This window comes from Vanellus vanellus (assembly GCF_965231255.1).
Source record: "Vanellus vanellus genome assembly, chromosome: 1".
NCBI lineage: Eukaryota > Metazoa > Chordata > Aves > Charadriiformes > Charadriidae > Vanellus > Vanellus vanellus.
The window spans coordinates 9,671,522-9,688,050 of NC_138905.1; the positions used below are offsets into that span (position 1 = coordinate 9,671,522).

At 40.6% G+C, this 16,529-nt stretch overlaps 1 protein-coding gene across 1 annotated transcript in view; it reads left to right on the forward strand.

Annotated features, from left to right (window-relative positions):
• SEMA3D (semaphorin 3D) overlaps window positions 1–6,695 on the forward strand; it is a 146,386-nt gene extending 139,691 nt beyond the window's left edge. The window contains exon 18 of the mRNA XM_082498678.1: window positions 5,051–6,695. Within this exon, the coding sequence (XP_082354804.1) occupies window positions 5,051–5,464 (414 nt within the window). The 3' untranslated portion in view covers window positions 5,465–6,695. The remainder of the gene's footprint in view (window positions 1–5,050) is intronic.
• Window positions 6,696–16,529: the final 9,834 nt, after the last annotated feature.

The following is a 16,529-nucleotide window of genomic DNA, read 5'->3' on the forward strand; positions in this document are numbered from 1 at the left end:
ATAAGGAAGAGGACATACACCAAGGACTGAGTTTCCAGTAGTACCTTCTGTTAGAGGAGTGTAGTTCAGTGTTTGAATCCTTATGCCAATGAGAAAGAGGTCAAGAGAGTGGGAAAAATAAGAGATTCATTCTGCAGCGGAAGGACTACTTATAGTTCTCATGCTTTCACTCTTTTATTCTATTATATGACTCATTGGCTTTGTTTTCCCCCTAATACCTTGAGATTCTTAAGTAAGACTAATATTTTTGACAGTTTCCTGGAGGAAAAAAAAAAAAAAAAGAAGTAGTTCTGAAATGAGATTTCTGCTTTGATTTGGATATATTGGGGGGGAGTAGGAGTTTAAAATTCAGTCTCAGAATAAGAAGTTAGCTTCACCTTGAAAATAATAGGAATCACACGTTTTCATAATGACATTGTACCAGCAACATGTTCTTCATTTTTTCTGTGGCTTCTTGGTAAATAATAAAAAAAAAAAAGTTAAAAAGAAAAAAAAAAAAGAGAAATTAAGTCTACAGCTGTGTTGGAGTTAAATGATTGTTTTCCCAGTACAAGAGAAACAAAGTCATGTGTAACAATAATGCCAGAAAACCCCAGAGTGATCTTTATTTCCAGTCAAATGATGAGGATGAAGAAGAAAACAATAGAAAAACAAAAACAAATGCGAATGTTCAGCAAATGTTCCTCATTTTCCTTTCTCCCCCTCTCAATTTGTTCAGGGGTTGCAGCTAACCTATGATTAGTCCAGCTTTACCTCTAACATTTTTTCACATGTTGATTAATGAGGGAAGGCAGGCTTTGAAGCCACTTTCTTCTCCCAGACAGGTGCAGTGTTTTAACTGTGAAAGAGTTGACATGTGAATTATTTGTAAAGAGGGAGCTATCTAAACACGTCACTAGCAAAGGACAAAAGGCATTGACCTAACCTGGTGCCACAGCACTTTCGAATCTTTGGTTGTTTTCCAGCTTACTGATTGTTTAAAGATTTGCAATCATTACTGGCAATGTCTGTTTTTACTCCATTGTTAAATTCAGGTTGTGAGGAATCAAGTGTTTGATTTGCATGGAGATCTTTTCCCTTTGTCAAATATTGTCAGTACCTATGGTATGTGCCATACTTCAGGTAATGTAATTTTAGGCAAACTTATATGCTTATCATGAAGGATGAAAAGTACCATTTGTTGATAAAATATTGCCAAAAATCTGCTCCCACTCCACTAAGAAAAGAAAGTTAATGGTAATCAATTGCTTCATTTTTGTGGTTTATAATTGGTTCCCTATTGAACAAAATGATGTCTTTCATGTTTAATTTTTATTGTATGCTCAAATTTAAGCACATGTCAGCAAGGGTTTTGTGCTTCTGAGTTGTTAAATCCTATTCACAAATATTTTAGGAGAGTTATTGATTATTGATTATTACGGGGGGGGGGGGGGGGGGATGGGGTGGGGGGGAGTAGCAATGAGTCCACAGTTGACCAAAACAAAATTATGTCTTTTATCTAACTGGTCTTTTCACTCTCCTTAAAATTTAATAAAATATGTTTTACATCTATAGGTCAGGAACCAAAGAGCACATTAAGCATTCAAGTGAAAGGTTAAAGATCTACTACCAAGTAATGAAATGCCAGGTGTTTATGAAACTCCAGAGCCCTGTGGGGGAAAAAGTAGAGAGAAAAGACAGGAAGAGTTCTGAACCTATGGGTAAAACAACATAAACAGGATACCAAAAAGAGAAGTGAGGGGGGAAAACAGTAATGAAGTGTTGCTCAATACGTGTGAAATCAGAGCCATAATTTCATCCTGCCAGAGGATAAGAAAGGAATGAACAATGAAGGCACAGAGGAGGTGACAGTCACCGTAAATCAATATCCAAGGTTAACACAGGACATTCTGTAAGAATGCTGCTTCATTAAAAATAGGAGTCACGATGGGCTGGGATTAAGGGACACAACCAATTTAGACTCTGTTAGCTTTCTCTGCGGTATCCCAAGACAGATGGGGGTGCAACTCCATCAGTTAGCACGTTTACAACTAGAAAGTGTCGGCTGCCACACAAATGGTAGATAGTTACGAGTAGCAGGGTGCTGGACTTGGGGGTCCAGTGATCTTTTCAAGTCTAGATCTGCCATTATTCTGCGCTCCTTTCACTGAAAATAAGCGAAGCACTAGTGAGGGCTCTTTGGACTGGCGTTCAGCCAGCTGAAACAGCCAGCTGGAGATCTTCCAAGTGTAGGAGGTACACAGCTGTCAAGACGCTCTAGACTACAATACTGGCAGAGCCACCGATGGGCAGATGCTACTGCTGCAATTGCATCAAGCCCCGAGCTCAAAGAGATCCGTCCTGTTTTCACTCAGACAATGTGGGAACTTGGTCTTTGCATAGTGCCTTATGAAACCCAAATGTCTGGAAATTAGCTGCTGCTTTCCATCCTTTTCCCTAAACTTCTCAAACTTGGGTCTTCATGTTGACATGAAGCCTGGGCAGAAGTGTTATGGTTTGGGGCTTCCTTGTCGTATTGCAACACCTAAGCCTCCAAGCGCTTCCACCTGGCCCCTGCTCCTGCTTCTTTCTCTCTGTGGAGTACAGCACCACAAGGAAACACCTGCCCTAGACATATTTTTGCCCACAGCTACTTATTTGTATATTCATTTATACATTTTATGCTCCTGTTTTTACTGTAAGAAAGGTACATTTACTTGGAATGAAGTGTCACTAGCTGATAAAATTGAGGACTACTGCCCTATGCTGTAGGTTCGGGAGGTGGAAAAATGGTCTTTTCTAGTTTGTCTCCCTGCTATCTTCTGCGTATGTGCTTGTGGCTTGACTGTGACTTCTCTGGTTTAAACTCAGTGTAGTAAATCAAAAGTAGCTTGTGCTCACGCAGCACCTGTTGTCAGGACAATCGATTTTCCAGGAATTTCCTGAAATTAGTGTGATTTCACACTGCTAGCGCCAAGTAGGCATGCTTATATACAGTTTACAAACAAGGAGACTAAAGCTCAGGGTTGACCCAACACTGTCAACTGGTGGCAGGAGCCAAAAAACTACTCGGCCACAGAACCAGGCAGCCAGAGCCACATTCTGGCCAGACTTCTGTAGCAGTTGTTTTCTTCAATGGTAGTAAACAGGCCGATATTCATCCATCCATCCATCCATCCATCCATCCATCCATCCATCCATCCATCCATCCACATATCTATCTATCCATCTACCTACCTACTTACGTACCTACCTACCTAATCTGTATGTTACCGAAAATGGTTACAGCTGATACAGTAGCAAGCCGAAGTCTCTCTCTCCCTGTGACTGTATTATATATACGTGTATGGCTTTTTCTGGTGATCTCGAAATGGTCTCTTAAATTGTTTAACCCTTCCAAAGTCATTATTATTGGAACTTAGAAAAGAGTAAAGCTAAAAGCCCTGGGAGGTCATCTCATCCATCTCTTTTCTCCAAGAGACCCTATTTTGATAAAGTACTAGTGAGTTAGAATCATAACAGATGGAGAATCATATGTATGTATACATTTTTTCCCATGGAGTAAAAGAGGGAATTGTGTGCAGATTTTTTACATAAAGAAACAGTGTGTAGCTTACCCACTGTGAATAAATCTAATTTAGTCATCTTTATGCCTCCCTGATCTTCATCATCTGAAGTTTGCTGGAGGGTCAGATGCGCACTCTGGGAAATTTTCCAGAATCTGTGTTGGTTCTCTCTGCCCCCACTCCCCCTCTTTTTAAACCCACTACTCAGCCTTGCGCTGAAGTTATTCTACATTATAATAATGCCACCAGCGGTGCTGAGGCTGTGTTTAAGGCCCTGGCTTTGCTGCAGGCTGAGCAAGCAGCACTCAGGTCCTTCGGTGCCGTTGTGTGCTGCAGCCTCTGTGTGGCAGCAGAAGATAGCACGCCTGGGAGGTGACAGTTTTGGACTAGACCGGATCATTTTCAAAGGAATTGCTGGTGTTGGACACTGGGAGTTAGGGCTCTGCTTTCTACTTCCATCTCTGCTACTAATCTTTATATGGTCTTTGGCAAATCACTTACCTTCTCTGTTCCCCAGCTGCAAAAATACTTAGGTGCCCAGTGCCACATCCCATTTTGTTGGGTTTTTGTTCTTTTTTTTTTTTTTGGGGGGGGGGGGCGGGGGGGGGGCGGGGGGAGGATCTTTTTTTTAGACTTAGGTTATTTTGGAAACAATTTTCAGATCACCAGATATGTAACTCACCTGACAGTGTTATTACTCTAAGGTGCACCTTGTTTTTAACATGTGAGAACTTGCTGTATTTTTTGAAGTATTTCCATTTGTAAATGAAACCACAGTTCCACGCTGACAGACTTCAGCTCTCACTTGCGATCTCATTCTTTTCTTTGCTTCTTTCTTCTTCTTTTTTTTTTTTTTTTTTTTTTTCCCCTAAGGTCTTCTTCAGAGATCTTAACAGTAAAAGAATCACACTGGGTTGTATTCATCTAACCTCACGGGGTGTTTTTAATCACTTCTCAATGAGTCAAAGTCAGGATGAACTTGCTTTTGTAAAACCCAGTTGAAGATGATCAGAATCACAGCATTTCACTTTAAAAGTCAGTAGTAGTATTTATTTTCAGTGTAACAGGGCCTCAGCGCTCCAGAGCTCCAGCGCTACAAGCACCCCGGTATATTGAGTGCATTACAGAAAGCTCAAGGAAAGAAGTTAAAAAATGAATGGGATTTGGGGCACTAAATAGCTACTTTTCCTTGGAGAACGTGATCTAACTTAGTGCATTTTGGTGTGATGAGTGTTACTGTCTCTCTTTTCAGCTGTGCAGCATATATGTTTTACTGCTGAAACGTCAGTGGTACAGATGCTATAGTTAAGGGCAGAACTCAGCCATTTAAAGGTTCTCCTGGTATCTGTCTGAGCTGCACGTGCCCCACCGTGTGCTGGCACCCAAGGGACGGGGCACGCTGTGGGCCAGCCAAGCCTTTTCTCCACCTCAGTACAATGCTGACACGCATTCTGGTTTTGCTGATGAAACTCACGTATATCATTCTTTTTTGTCCAACCCTACAGCTGAAGGCCGACGAAAGGATCATCAAAACAGAGCACGGGCTGCTGATCCGCAGCTTGCAAAGAAAGGATGCAGGAGCCTATTTCTGCAAAGCCCAGGAGCACACCTTTGTCCATACCATTGTGAAGCTGAATTTAAACGTCATTGAGAACGGGCAAATGGAAAGCACTCAGAAAACTGAGGATGAGGAGGGCCGGGTGAGGGATTTGCTGACGGAGTCCCGGCTGAGGTACAAGGACTACATCCAGCTCGTCAGCAGCCCCAGCTTTAGCCTGGATGAGTACTGTGAACAGATGTGGCACCGGGAGAAACGGCGGCAGCGGAACAAAGGCGGTGCGAAATGGAAGCATGTGCAGGAGATGAAAAAAAAGCGAAACCGAAGGCACCATGAGCCAGCGAGGCCACCATCTACGTAGTTTGTAAATGCTATTTAAAGAAAGGACATTTTCCATGAAAAAAAAAATACTGTGTTTTTGTTTTGTGCATCTTGCCTATGAATTAGTACTGCTTCTTATTGAAATCAGATAACTCACCATCACTATTAATCTGTATGAGACTGTACAATGGGATTTGATACCAAATGACAAGTTCCTTATTGGAGTACCACACACCAGGCAATAATTTCAAATGCATTCATTAAAAAGAAAAGATGTACACTTTTAGCTAATTTCTGGTTAGCCTGAGGCTACGTGAGCTGTGTTCTGTACTTCCTGCATAATTTTCACATAAGATTTAGTGTCCGTGTTCCCATGTTAATATTTGCTGGCACATTCCACCCCAGAGGTGGCTACATTTCAGGGGAGGGAAGATGTTCTTCTAGTTCTTTGGCATCTTTCTGAATTAAAGGCATGGTGGAAATGTGTGACAGATCTGCAAAACATACCCGCTAATTTACCCGTTGGTCTTGTACACAGGCACACGGGTGGGGTTTGCTAGCACCGAGAGGCTCAGCAAAAAATCAAATTAAGTATTGGCTTAGGAACAACATTCATTCTGCCCATAAAAAAAAAAAAAAAAAAAAAAGAGAAAGCATAATCATAGTTTAAGAGAGGGGAATCATCAAGCGTTACTCATTAGAGTTTGAATAGCCACCAGTTTGCAGTCCATCTGCTGAAATGAAATGTTGACTCTAATTGAAACTGCCTCTGAGATGCTTGGGAGTAAATTTCCTAAGTGGTCCGTGGGAGGTATGTGCACAAATCCTATTAACAAATAATGGGATTCCTGCCTGCACCTCTCCTATCTCTCCAAACGTTTGACTCTGTTTCTCTGGCCCTTTGCTAGCTTTGTTTTACGCAAAGGAAAAGAAAAATAAAGACAACAACAAAGCTAAAATGAAAGACGATGAGGGAAAATAGTTAGTGGCTGAGACCAGTGCTCTTGACACAGAGCTGACATTCCTCAGACGTGTGTATTCTTTGGGATTTTCTCCCAAAGGTCTTATGTATTTTTAAGTTGAAAATTTGCATTGTTGGAATGAATACTTTTATTATAATTAAATAAAACAAAAGATGTCCGAGTGTAAATAAAACCTATAAGTTAGAAATTTGCTATATACCATAATTTCATTTGTAAAGTGTTCCTTGTTCCTTGGTTCATATTTTGGTTTTAATAGTGTAAATTTTTCCATATAAGCAAGAAACACTGGCCTCCTTCTTGTCTATTTTACATCAATGTGATTTAATGGAATTTATTTCTGATATGCAGCAGCAAACACGAGCTTCAAATCAGGCCTACTGTCTCTTCTCATGAGTCACAACCCCCCTTTCCTCTCTTCCATCTAACCTCCCTCCTTTTTGCCTTTCACGCCTTTTTGAGTGTGAAATGACAAATTAGCCACTTCCTCACATGGAAGAGAGCTTTGATGGATACCAAAACGACAGACTTTACTTGTTTCTCATGCATTCTGCAGATCTTGAGAGCAAAGTCTGTGGAAAACCCGTGTAATTGGTGTGCGCCTCATTAAGGAACTGAAAACGTTGGATCTGAAAGTTGTAGATTCTCCCTTGCCCATGCTGGTGTTTGTGTGCGCATTCAGTCCCTCGCTGATAATTGTGTAGATCCAATTTGCATTGTTGTTCTTTTCCTCTCTGTTGAAAGTCAGATATGGTGAAATGTTTGTCAGATTTCAGAAAGGAATCTCAGCTTACCCACGTTTCTTGTAAAAACTGAAAGCTGAGTTTGCATGTGTTGTATAAAAGCCAGCGATACCATATGTCATTAATTCTAGATGCTTTTTTAATAGGAGATGTATGAGTTAATTAGGAGATATTAGATAGCATGCGTACAATGCTTTGATAGTGTAAAGCACTGAGTGCTAAATATTATAAAATATGTCTGTGGGGAGGAGGGAATTTCTCAGCACAGGACCTTTAATCAGCAGAGGGACTGATGCTGAAGATACAAACCAGCCATACAGTACCTGGAGAACACGCAGAGAACTTTTCAGAATTGTTGCTGCAAAATAACAAAGGCCAGGCGTTTCACAGGAGGCTCGTCATTTTGGGTACCTTGATTTTAAGGCCAATTAAGACTACTTAAAGAAGGTATGGGGGGGTATTAAACTGCTACATATAAAGCACTCTGAGACAGGGATACTCAACATTCTTGGCTGGTGGGTTTTGCTGTCACCATACAGAACCTGCTCAATTATTCTTTATTAGATTTTTATCAGTCCACAAAGTCCCATTTCTCTGACTTGAACATTAAGGAAATGAGTGGAACCACACCAAGGCTGTGGAGTAGCAGGTGGTCTGCATTTGCGTGCACTGACAAAGGGCCTAGTCTTCTTCCTGGTGATGACGCAGTACTTCAATTATGGCATTTCAGACAACTCTCATCACATGTTTGCCTACTTCATAAGAAGCCAGATCAATTCCTTCTTCCATATTTTTTCTCCTCCATGAAAACTAAATCATCTGCTTTATGTTTAGATATGATTGGAGGTATGTATTCTCCAAATGAACCCCCCCACACTGACTTTAGTAGAAGTCTGGGATGACTAAGGGTCTCAGTGCTGGGAGCATTCGATTTAAATGGTTGAATTAAAATGTTATTACTCTAAAAAAAAAAAAACAACCACTTTCATTTCTTTTATTTCAAATGTTGCTGAAATGAGATTCTTCTTAAAGAAATGACCTCATCAGTCCAGGGTACGGTGGTAGTGTAAAACCCCAAGTGAGATATAAGGCCACTTCCGTCATGGGAAATAAATTCAATATCCTCCAAACCAGTGTGCCGTACTGGGTTCATGCCACCCCAGGGAGCGTACTTAATATTGTTCCATAGATAAAAGTCTGTGTTTTGATACGCTGGGTTAGATGTAGACTGTAGCTGGTGGGGCTAGCCCAGCTCCTCACGCACAGCAGGTATTGCACATGCACGGAGGCCAGAGGACCTTGGAGACCAGGGGGTGAGAAGGACACATCAGGGATCACTACAGAAGGTAAGACGGTGTTTTGTTAGGCAGGACTCGTCAACGCAAACCCAGGAGCAGGGGCAGGAGGAGCAGTGGGTCTTTCCTCAACCTGCAGTCCCAGAGGATGAGCTAGCCCAGAAACTGCAACAGGAGAGGATCTCCCTCTTTTCCAAAAAATTCATCTTCTGTATAATTTAGAGGCTCAACTCCGAGTCTGCTTAAATTTCAAACCAATGATTTGGGGGTCAGCTGGACTGCTGTGAGCTGTACTATGAGCCACAACAGGCTCATAGTTAAAATGAAACTGAGCCTTGCCTCCTTCAAGAGCTCAATAAAAATGAAGTTAAACAAAGTTTTGGTCCAGAATGGAAAAAAGTTGCCTCCACCTTAATAACTGTAGGTTTTAAACAGATCCCTTAGCGCATATGATACAACATAGATATTTATTTACATATGCATTCAACCGGGAGTCCAATTATTAATACATTATCTTTTCCTTCAACAAAACCTTTCCGTTGACCCTACTTCAGCAAAAGGCCAGTGTTGGACTGAACTGAAGTGGTTTCAAACAGATCCTTAGAATAACCAGCACAATGTGAGCTGTAGTTATAAAAATGCTGAAAACTGACATAAGCTTTAAAGCCCAACAGGGCCCTAAACTTCGTAGCAATCTTGCAGTCAGTTAAAATAAAACAGAAAATGGGATTAGCAGAAAAAGGAATAAAGTATTAACACTTATTGTGATAAACTAGTTCCGTTACTGGAAACTGTTCCAACAACAGGTGTGAATGTGTGTTCATGCCATAAGCAAATACTTTTCTCTCCAAGCAGTTAAACTTACATTGCTTGAAGTATCTAAGAACCTGAATACTTTCCAATTCGTACGTAGATTTTCAACCTAGTTTTTATGTCACTCATAATGAAGTAATTAGGTTAAATGCAACATATTTCCTCTGGTTCATGTGCTTTTGAGATCAGAAGATCCCGACAGTTCAAATGCTATGAACACTTTAATCTAACCATTATGGGTATTGATCTGCATTTAACATTTCAGATGATAAATAATTATTTGTTATTATTACTCATTACTCATGTAATGAGCCCGTATCTCATCATAATGTCTCAATATTTGATAACAACTAATGGAAATTGAGTTTGGTAATGTTTTGTCATATGAGCATATGTGTATAGGAGTGCATACGCAAATATCTTATTTTCTGTTCATGTACTAGCAGAGGTTAATTTGCAAAAAGCAAATGTGATTTCAAGAGTCAAGGTTCAGCTCAGCTTCCACTGACAGCAGAGACTAAAATCCTTCTGGAACTGAATTGTATCCTGAGTAGACTATAGTCAATTTACAGGCTGGTAGTCACACACCCAAAGCTATGTGGTGTTCTGTGGAGTATATTGGCCTGGTTCTTCTCGCACACAGTTGTAGATGAGATGTGGAGGTCTGAGGAATTACGTCTGCGTGAATGGAAAATTAAGCCCACGTGTCTCTCTAATATATTTTGTTACATTTTATAAACTTTAAATGGTCTCTATCGTAACATTTTACCATAGTGTTGCTAATATTACCCTGAACTAGGCTTCTGTCTTCAGCTGAAGTGTGACATTCTTTGCAGTTGTAATCCAGATTTCGAGGTTTGTAAAATAAGTTCATTACAGCAACAAAAAAAGAAGGCATGGGAAAAGAATTTAATTATTCTACAAGGCAGATTTGTAAGATTTTATATCTATTTATCAAAATAGTAGGTATCCTAAAATGTGTTAGAAACACCAGTATTTGGTTTTCTTTGTCTTTTTTTCGTCAGGTAAGGATACATAACAAATTGTAATCTTGAGTTTATCACTTGCCAATGTGTGGCTGAAACATCTGGTCTGACAGCTGTAGCAAGACTGGGTTTTTACTTGCTTGGTTTTTTTCTTCCATCAGTTAAGCCCCTTGTCTCCTGCCTTTGAGACTCTCTGGTCTGTCAGGTAACCCCACTTTTATATGGAGGAATACTTTGAGATCTGGTGTTTCCTCGACATGTAAACATCCCTACAAAGTCATAGTATCACAGTCTGCCTTCAGACGATGATTTCCTAAGCCTGAGCTTTTGCGTTCAGTTGCAGACGCAAGCCAAGCACTGCGAGGTCAATTGGAGACCAGATGGGGTTTTCATTTACAAAGGAAATTTTTGGGACTGTTGCTTAGAGCTCTCCTTTCTCCTTTTGCTTATGTGGCTGCTTGCGTATAATTCTCCAATTTAAAATCAAAGTCTTTTGTGCTTTAAAGCGTAAGATTTTCCATGTGATGTAAAAAACAGAAGAGCATTTCCAGGTGATTTTTTTGATTGATATGGACTGCTGGTTAATAGTTTCAAACAGTACAAGCCAAGGAAATCATCTGTCCAGCCATGGATGGCTGTGATATTTGTAAGGAGCCCAGACACATCTCAGTTTGGGTGGTGTTTCATATTCTATTCCCTTCCTCTTATGGTATATAAGTGTTTTGGCCGGTTTGGGGTATTTTGGAGGGGCTGGGGGAGGGGAGGACTGGGTGTTTTGTTTTGTGTTTTTGTTTTGTTTTGTTTTGATTTGGGTTTTTCGAGGGCATTGTTTTGCTGCTTTGTTTTTGTTTGGTTTGTTAGGGGGTTTTGTTTGTATGTTTGTTTTGTGTGTATGTGTGTGTTTGGTTTGCTTTTTGTGTTCTACTCATTTCTTCCTGCTACTTCTCCTTCTGAAAGGAACCATGCCCAAAACCAGATGCTTTCTGCTGGTGCAACAGATGACAAAGCAGTAAGAGGAACAGAAGGCTTGGGCAGATATTTTGGTATGGAGACAATACAGTACATTTGCAAGGGGCAAAGTCCTACGGGTTGAATGACTATGCTGAGCTGTATAAAGAACTTTGCATCATTTTTCTGGCCCTCGCTGATGTTGAGGGTAGATTTACAGAAATTATATTGTTCAATTTCCAAAATACTGTCAATATAAACATATCCAGAAGCTCTAATCTGTTATTAGGTCTGGTATCTACACTTCCCAGAAATATCAAAATAAAAATTCATTAACAGAATTTCACAGATTTCCACTCCCTAAATTTTCTAAAATGCTTTACATTAAAAAAAAAAAAAGTTGTAATTTTAAAATATGTTTATTAGAAATGTTTTCACTAAGAAAATTTTTTTTTTTTCTTAAAATACTTTTAGGACCTGTATTTTCAAGTCTCTCTTTGCAAAAACATCAGAAACAAATGGGAAAGTTGTAAGTGTAAGTGGAAAATATTTCATAGTTCCATGTGTTTTCAAAAAAGACAAAGAAAAAGCAGCATCAGAGGTTGTTCATGACCTCTTTTGGAGACTTTACGTGACTTCTTTCAAGGACGTTTTCTGCAGAAATTAATTGTTATAATCACATTTTAAGGCTGCCTGTGAGCGTATCTCAGCTGTAAAAACTGGATGCAAAGCATACAGAGTTATGAAACTACAAATGAAAAATGAAAATATATTATCTCCAAAGATTTATACATATTTTTCACGTTTGATGATGTATGCATCTTCATTCCTCTCTCCCCCAGTGACTATCCCAGGATGTACATTGGCTGGGAAGAAAGGAAGAGATTACAAAAGGATATAATCTAAATTCAAAAATGAAAAGTCACACTAAATAGACTGGCTGCAAGGGTTGTGATTCATACCGCACATTTGACCAGTAAAGACTATATTTTCTCCTAAGGTGAAATTCATCACTCCTTCAGAAGCCTAGCACAGGAATTGTATGCCAAATAACTTCTTTTTTAATTTGTAAGACAAGAGTGGTACTTAGGTTGACTTTGTGTGTGAGGCTAATTTTCACCCTGTAGTATAACTATTTATAGAGTAATAAGACTGAAACATTTTGATAAGAGCATCGATTTGTAAATGGTGCAGCTCATTGAGTTGATATGATAACTGAAGTATAGCTTAAATAAGCTATGTGTTTGCCATGCTTGCCGGTTTACTAAATATTTCAATCTTATATGCAAAAATAACTGAAACAAATGTATATTTCGTTCATACTATAATAAACAGCAAATTCTGAGGTTTTGCTTCTTTTTTAACCTGTGTCAAACTACAGAATAAAAGATGAGATTCCAGAGAAACAAAGTCTGCAGCTTGTCGTGGAAATGGCAAGGTTATTAATGTGAGGTTTAGCAATCTAAAGTGTCTTACTTCAGAAGCCTTACCTGAGTAAGGATTGTCTGAGATTCACCCCTCTGCTGAGGATGTGCCTAAGGCCAACAGAGTGAGTCTACAGAAACAGCTGAGAGAAGTCATGGGCCTCGCAGTGATTTAAATTAATACCTGCAAAGCAATATACAATAGATGTATTAATTTAAATTCAATAATAGCTTTTTAATGCATGTATTTCTAGGTGATTAGCATTACCGTTGTCCTGAAAAACTGCACTGACATTGTGTTTTACAGTTACCCTCAAGCCAAATTGAATGCCCATCCATCTTGGACTGCCTCAGGAGCACCTTTGGCTCCAAAGGAGTGTGGCTGTCTCCTGCCCTTCACAGTATTTTTAGGATGCGGATAACTGGGGAGGAGGGTTGTTCATTTTTTTAGCCAGATATTGTTGCCTCCCTCCACTATTATGGTGAGAGGGAATTGTGTTCAAAAAAACCCAATATCTTTAGGCAGGAAAATAAATAGGCTGACTGGTCTACCTCCTCTTCCAGCCTTCAGCCCAGCCCCCTGTGTTTCACGGGGTTTATTAAAGGTTAAGGAGTCTATTTTGTTAACAGACGGTCAGCATGTTATTTCCAAGGGCGTTTGCATCGGTGCGCTCAGGGATGCCTGATTCCCAGTCCCATGCTGTGTCCATTAGACCACGATGCTTCTGACCCTTTGCTGGGAAAGGTCCCAGGGCACTGCCGGCCTGAAAGCTGACGCCAAATCCCAACTGAGGCAATAGCGTTCTGCTCACCTAAATTCCACCTGCAGTTGCAATTGGATATGGCATTCTTCATTTCCGAGCCTGAACTCTTGTTTCTGTGTTACCGTGCGCCGCTAAACAGCTGCTGTGGTCCCCCACACCCTCCCCACAGGTGGCTGCATTTGATAATGGCTCATGTAGGATCAATCGTGGTCCCATTGAAGTAAGTGGGAATTCTGCCAGCGTGTCCCAGATCTGGTCCTGCATCCAGCTGGTAAAGCACTTTCAGCTCCTGCAGGAGAAGAGGTGCTCTGCACGGGCTGGCTGATTATCCAGGTTCGTTAGCAGAGGCGGGTGTCAGAGGGAGAGAAAGAAAGAAAAAGAAATACTTCAGCTTCTTTCTGCCACCGTTCGCTCAGTAAGAGCTTAATGCAGCACTCTTTTGCGTGCACTCAGAGAAACAAAAGCTAATTAAGCTGAAATCTGTCATTTTCTCTGGAAGGATTTAGCAGGGTCAAACTTCAAGACAATTAGCGATGAGTCTCGGGAAGAAGCCCAGAAGCTCTTCTGCAGTTGCTCAGAAACATTTCCAGAACCGATTGGCTTCCTGAGCTCTCTCTGCTCCGCTCTTCCCAGTGCTTGGTGCCTCTTTTCAGGCCCTCGGAAACCAGAAGGGCTGTTAGCTGAGGAAGTCTGTGCTTAAAGTAAGAGGCATGAGGTAAAATCCGGCCCTTCGTGATTCAAATGGCGGGAAGTGTTCCGGGACGTGTTCGCACACAGAGGCCGTATGTACTGTGAAAACAGGTGACTGGGAGCTAACAGCCTCTTCATAATCATTTATCTTTCTGCAAAGCAAAACACGGTGTAGAGGATACTTAGGGGGTTGTATATTTTGCACCACTGCGTCTGTGTAGTTACCGTGTAGAGTAATAACCGTATCGGTGCAGAATGACAGAATCTGCAGTTGCCAAGCACATTTCTGCAGGAATGCTCATCAAATACACACCGGCGTACAGAGGACAATTTATGAAATGCTAATACACATTATCTCCCTCTCTGCTTTTGCTTAAAATTCTTCATAAAGATTTGTAATTGAATATATAACGGAAAAAGTTAGCAAGCGTTTTTAAGAGTTGCTAGATGAATCTGAAGTGTTGTTAGGACAGGAAATGACAAACCTTGACTCTTTGGCACAAGCTGGATTCTTTGCCTTGCAATAAAACTGTTAATGGCTGTCATTTTTTACATCTTCCAGTGTCGCAATTACATTACATTACAGTTACGTCTTCCAGTGTTAGATTTGTTCCCACATGCAGAAAAGAAAACCCGCAGCAAAAGAACAAAACGTTCATTTTCTGCTTCTCTCTTACAGGTAGGTGTGGTCCCCAACTTCCTCCCAGGAAAACTTGGCTGTTGTTTTTTCCCTCATAAGGAAAACAACCACAAACAGTGCTTGGACTGTGTCTGCTAACACATACTGGACTTCTCTCCATGATTGGCATTATTCTCAGTGATTTTAAGTTGAGCACAGGTGTTGGCATGTGCAGGACTGAAACTGTTGGTTTGGCTTTGGAAGCTGACAGCTTGGGCTCATGGGAGGCTTTTTAAACATACTCATGCGAGAGTTATTGTCATTAAGGTTTATTATTTAAGGACGCACAGAATTTTGTTATGGAATCAAAGTAATATAGATTTTGGGTAATGCTGCATTACAGGGAAGACCAGTCACAGTATGAAATTGTTGCTTCCCTTAAGGGAAAACCTTTAGATGTGAGCTGCTAATGTAAACTTTGCTCCATCCCCCAAAGCACAGCAGTGGACCAAAGCTTTTGGAAGAGCAGGTTTCCAGGCAAGTAATAAGAAATTTGCAGGGAACACCACTAATTCTCCTTTAGGGGAAGAAAGACTAAAAATTCCCTGTCTCTTAACCTGATACAAGTCAATGTTCACAGTGTCTTAATTTGTGTCTTCCAACCTATTTTTAAGGTAAGGAAGGTAGAGAACGCATGGCATACCTAGGGTATACCAAGGGTATGCCTGGGCTGCACCCTGAGAGAGCTACTTTAGCTAATGCCAAACAGGAAGATGTATCTATTACTGATTATTATATAAAAAAGGTACCACTTCTCCCACTTACATGGGAAACAGTGACCTGGCCTTGATAATGTAAAATTGCAAATTTGGGGCCCATCCTTCTTCGATTCTCTATGTGCGTATCTGTGTGAGGCAGTGAATCTAATGTACTAATGTACTGTGTGCTCAGAAAATCTGTTGGACCTGAAACAATTACGTAAGTGACCCAACCAGGCTGTGTGATGGTGGCATGCACAAGGATATGTGGATTTGAGTGAATCAGTGGGGCACTGGGAGTAAACCCAACACGGCATGGTACAAGAAAACTCACCAGCTGCTTTTTTAGGCAATAAGCAGGATTGCCAGCCATTGTTGTTAAGCTAACCATCAGCTGGGTTGTTATTTTTCCTCCACTTTTCAAGCACCTTTCCAGCTTTGCGTAGGCAGCCCAGTCATAAAATCCAGAACAAAAAAAATTGTTCTGGAGACTAAGCAGCTAAAGCTCAGGAGCTGTGTCACAGAGTGGCAGTGAGTCTTATTAAGGGTCTAGCCCTAAATCACAAATTTAACATTTGTGGTAGAGAGAAGTAAGTGAACTCTAAACCTTAAGACAGCGGCTAGCAACCTAGCTATTGAATTAACCTTTTTCCATGTGTACCTGCTGTTTACTGAAAAGGCAAATTCTGACTATGTTTGAGCTTCAGTTGAATGTTGCAGTGTCCTCTGCAGGACGGCACTAGATAAAAAGGAGGAGGTTTGCTTCAATTAGATTGAAATCCAAGGTTTTTAAAAGCGAATAAGTTACCGCATTTTTCAGTTTTCAGAATGTTCAGACTTTTCTGCCTGAATGAAGCTATGGACAAAGCCAAAAACATGAGAATTTGTTTACTCGGCATTAAGGCAGTTTCAGAAGGAGAGAAACCAAATCTCTTGTGATGTACACCTGTCCACACAGAAGGCAATGGCAGTAGAGAATATGCTGCCAGGTCAGAAAATCATAATTATATTCTCATTTTGGATACAATCATAGAATTGTAGAATCATCGAGTTCCAACCCCCCCTGCCATGGGCAGGGACACCTC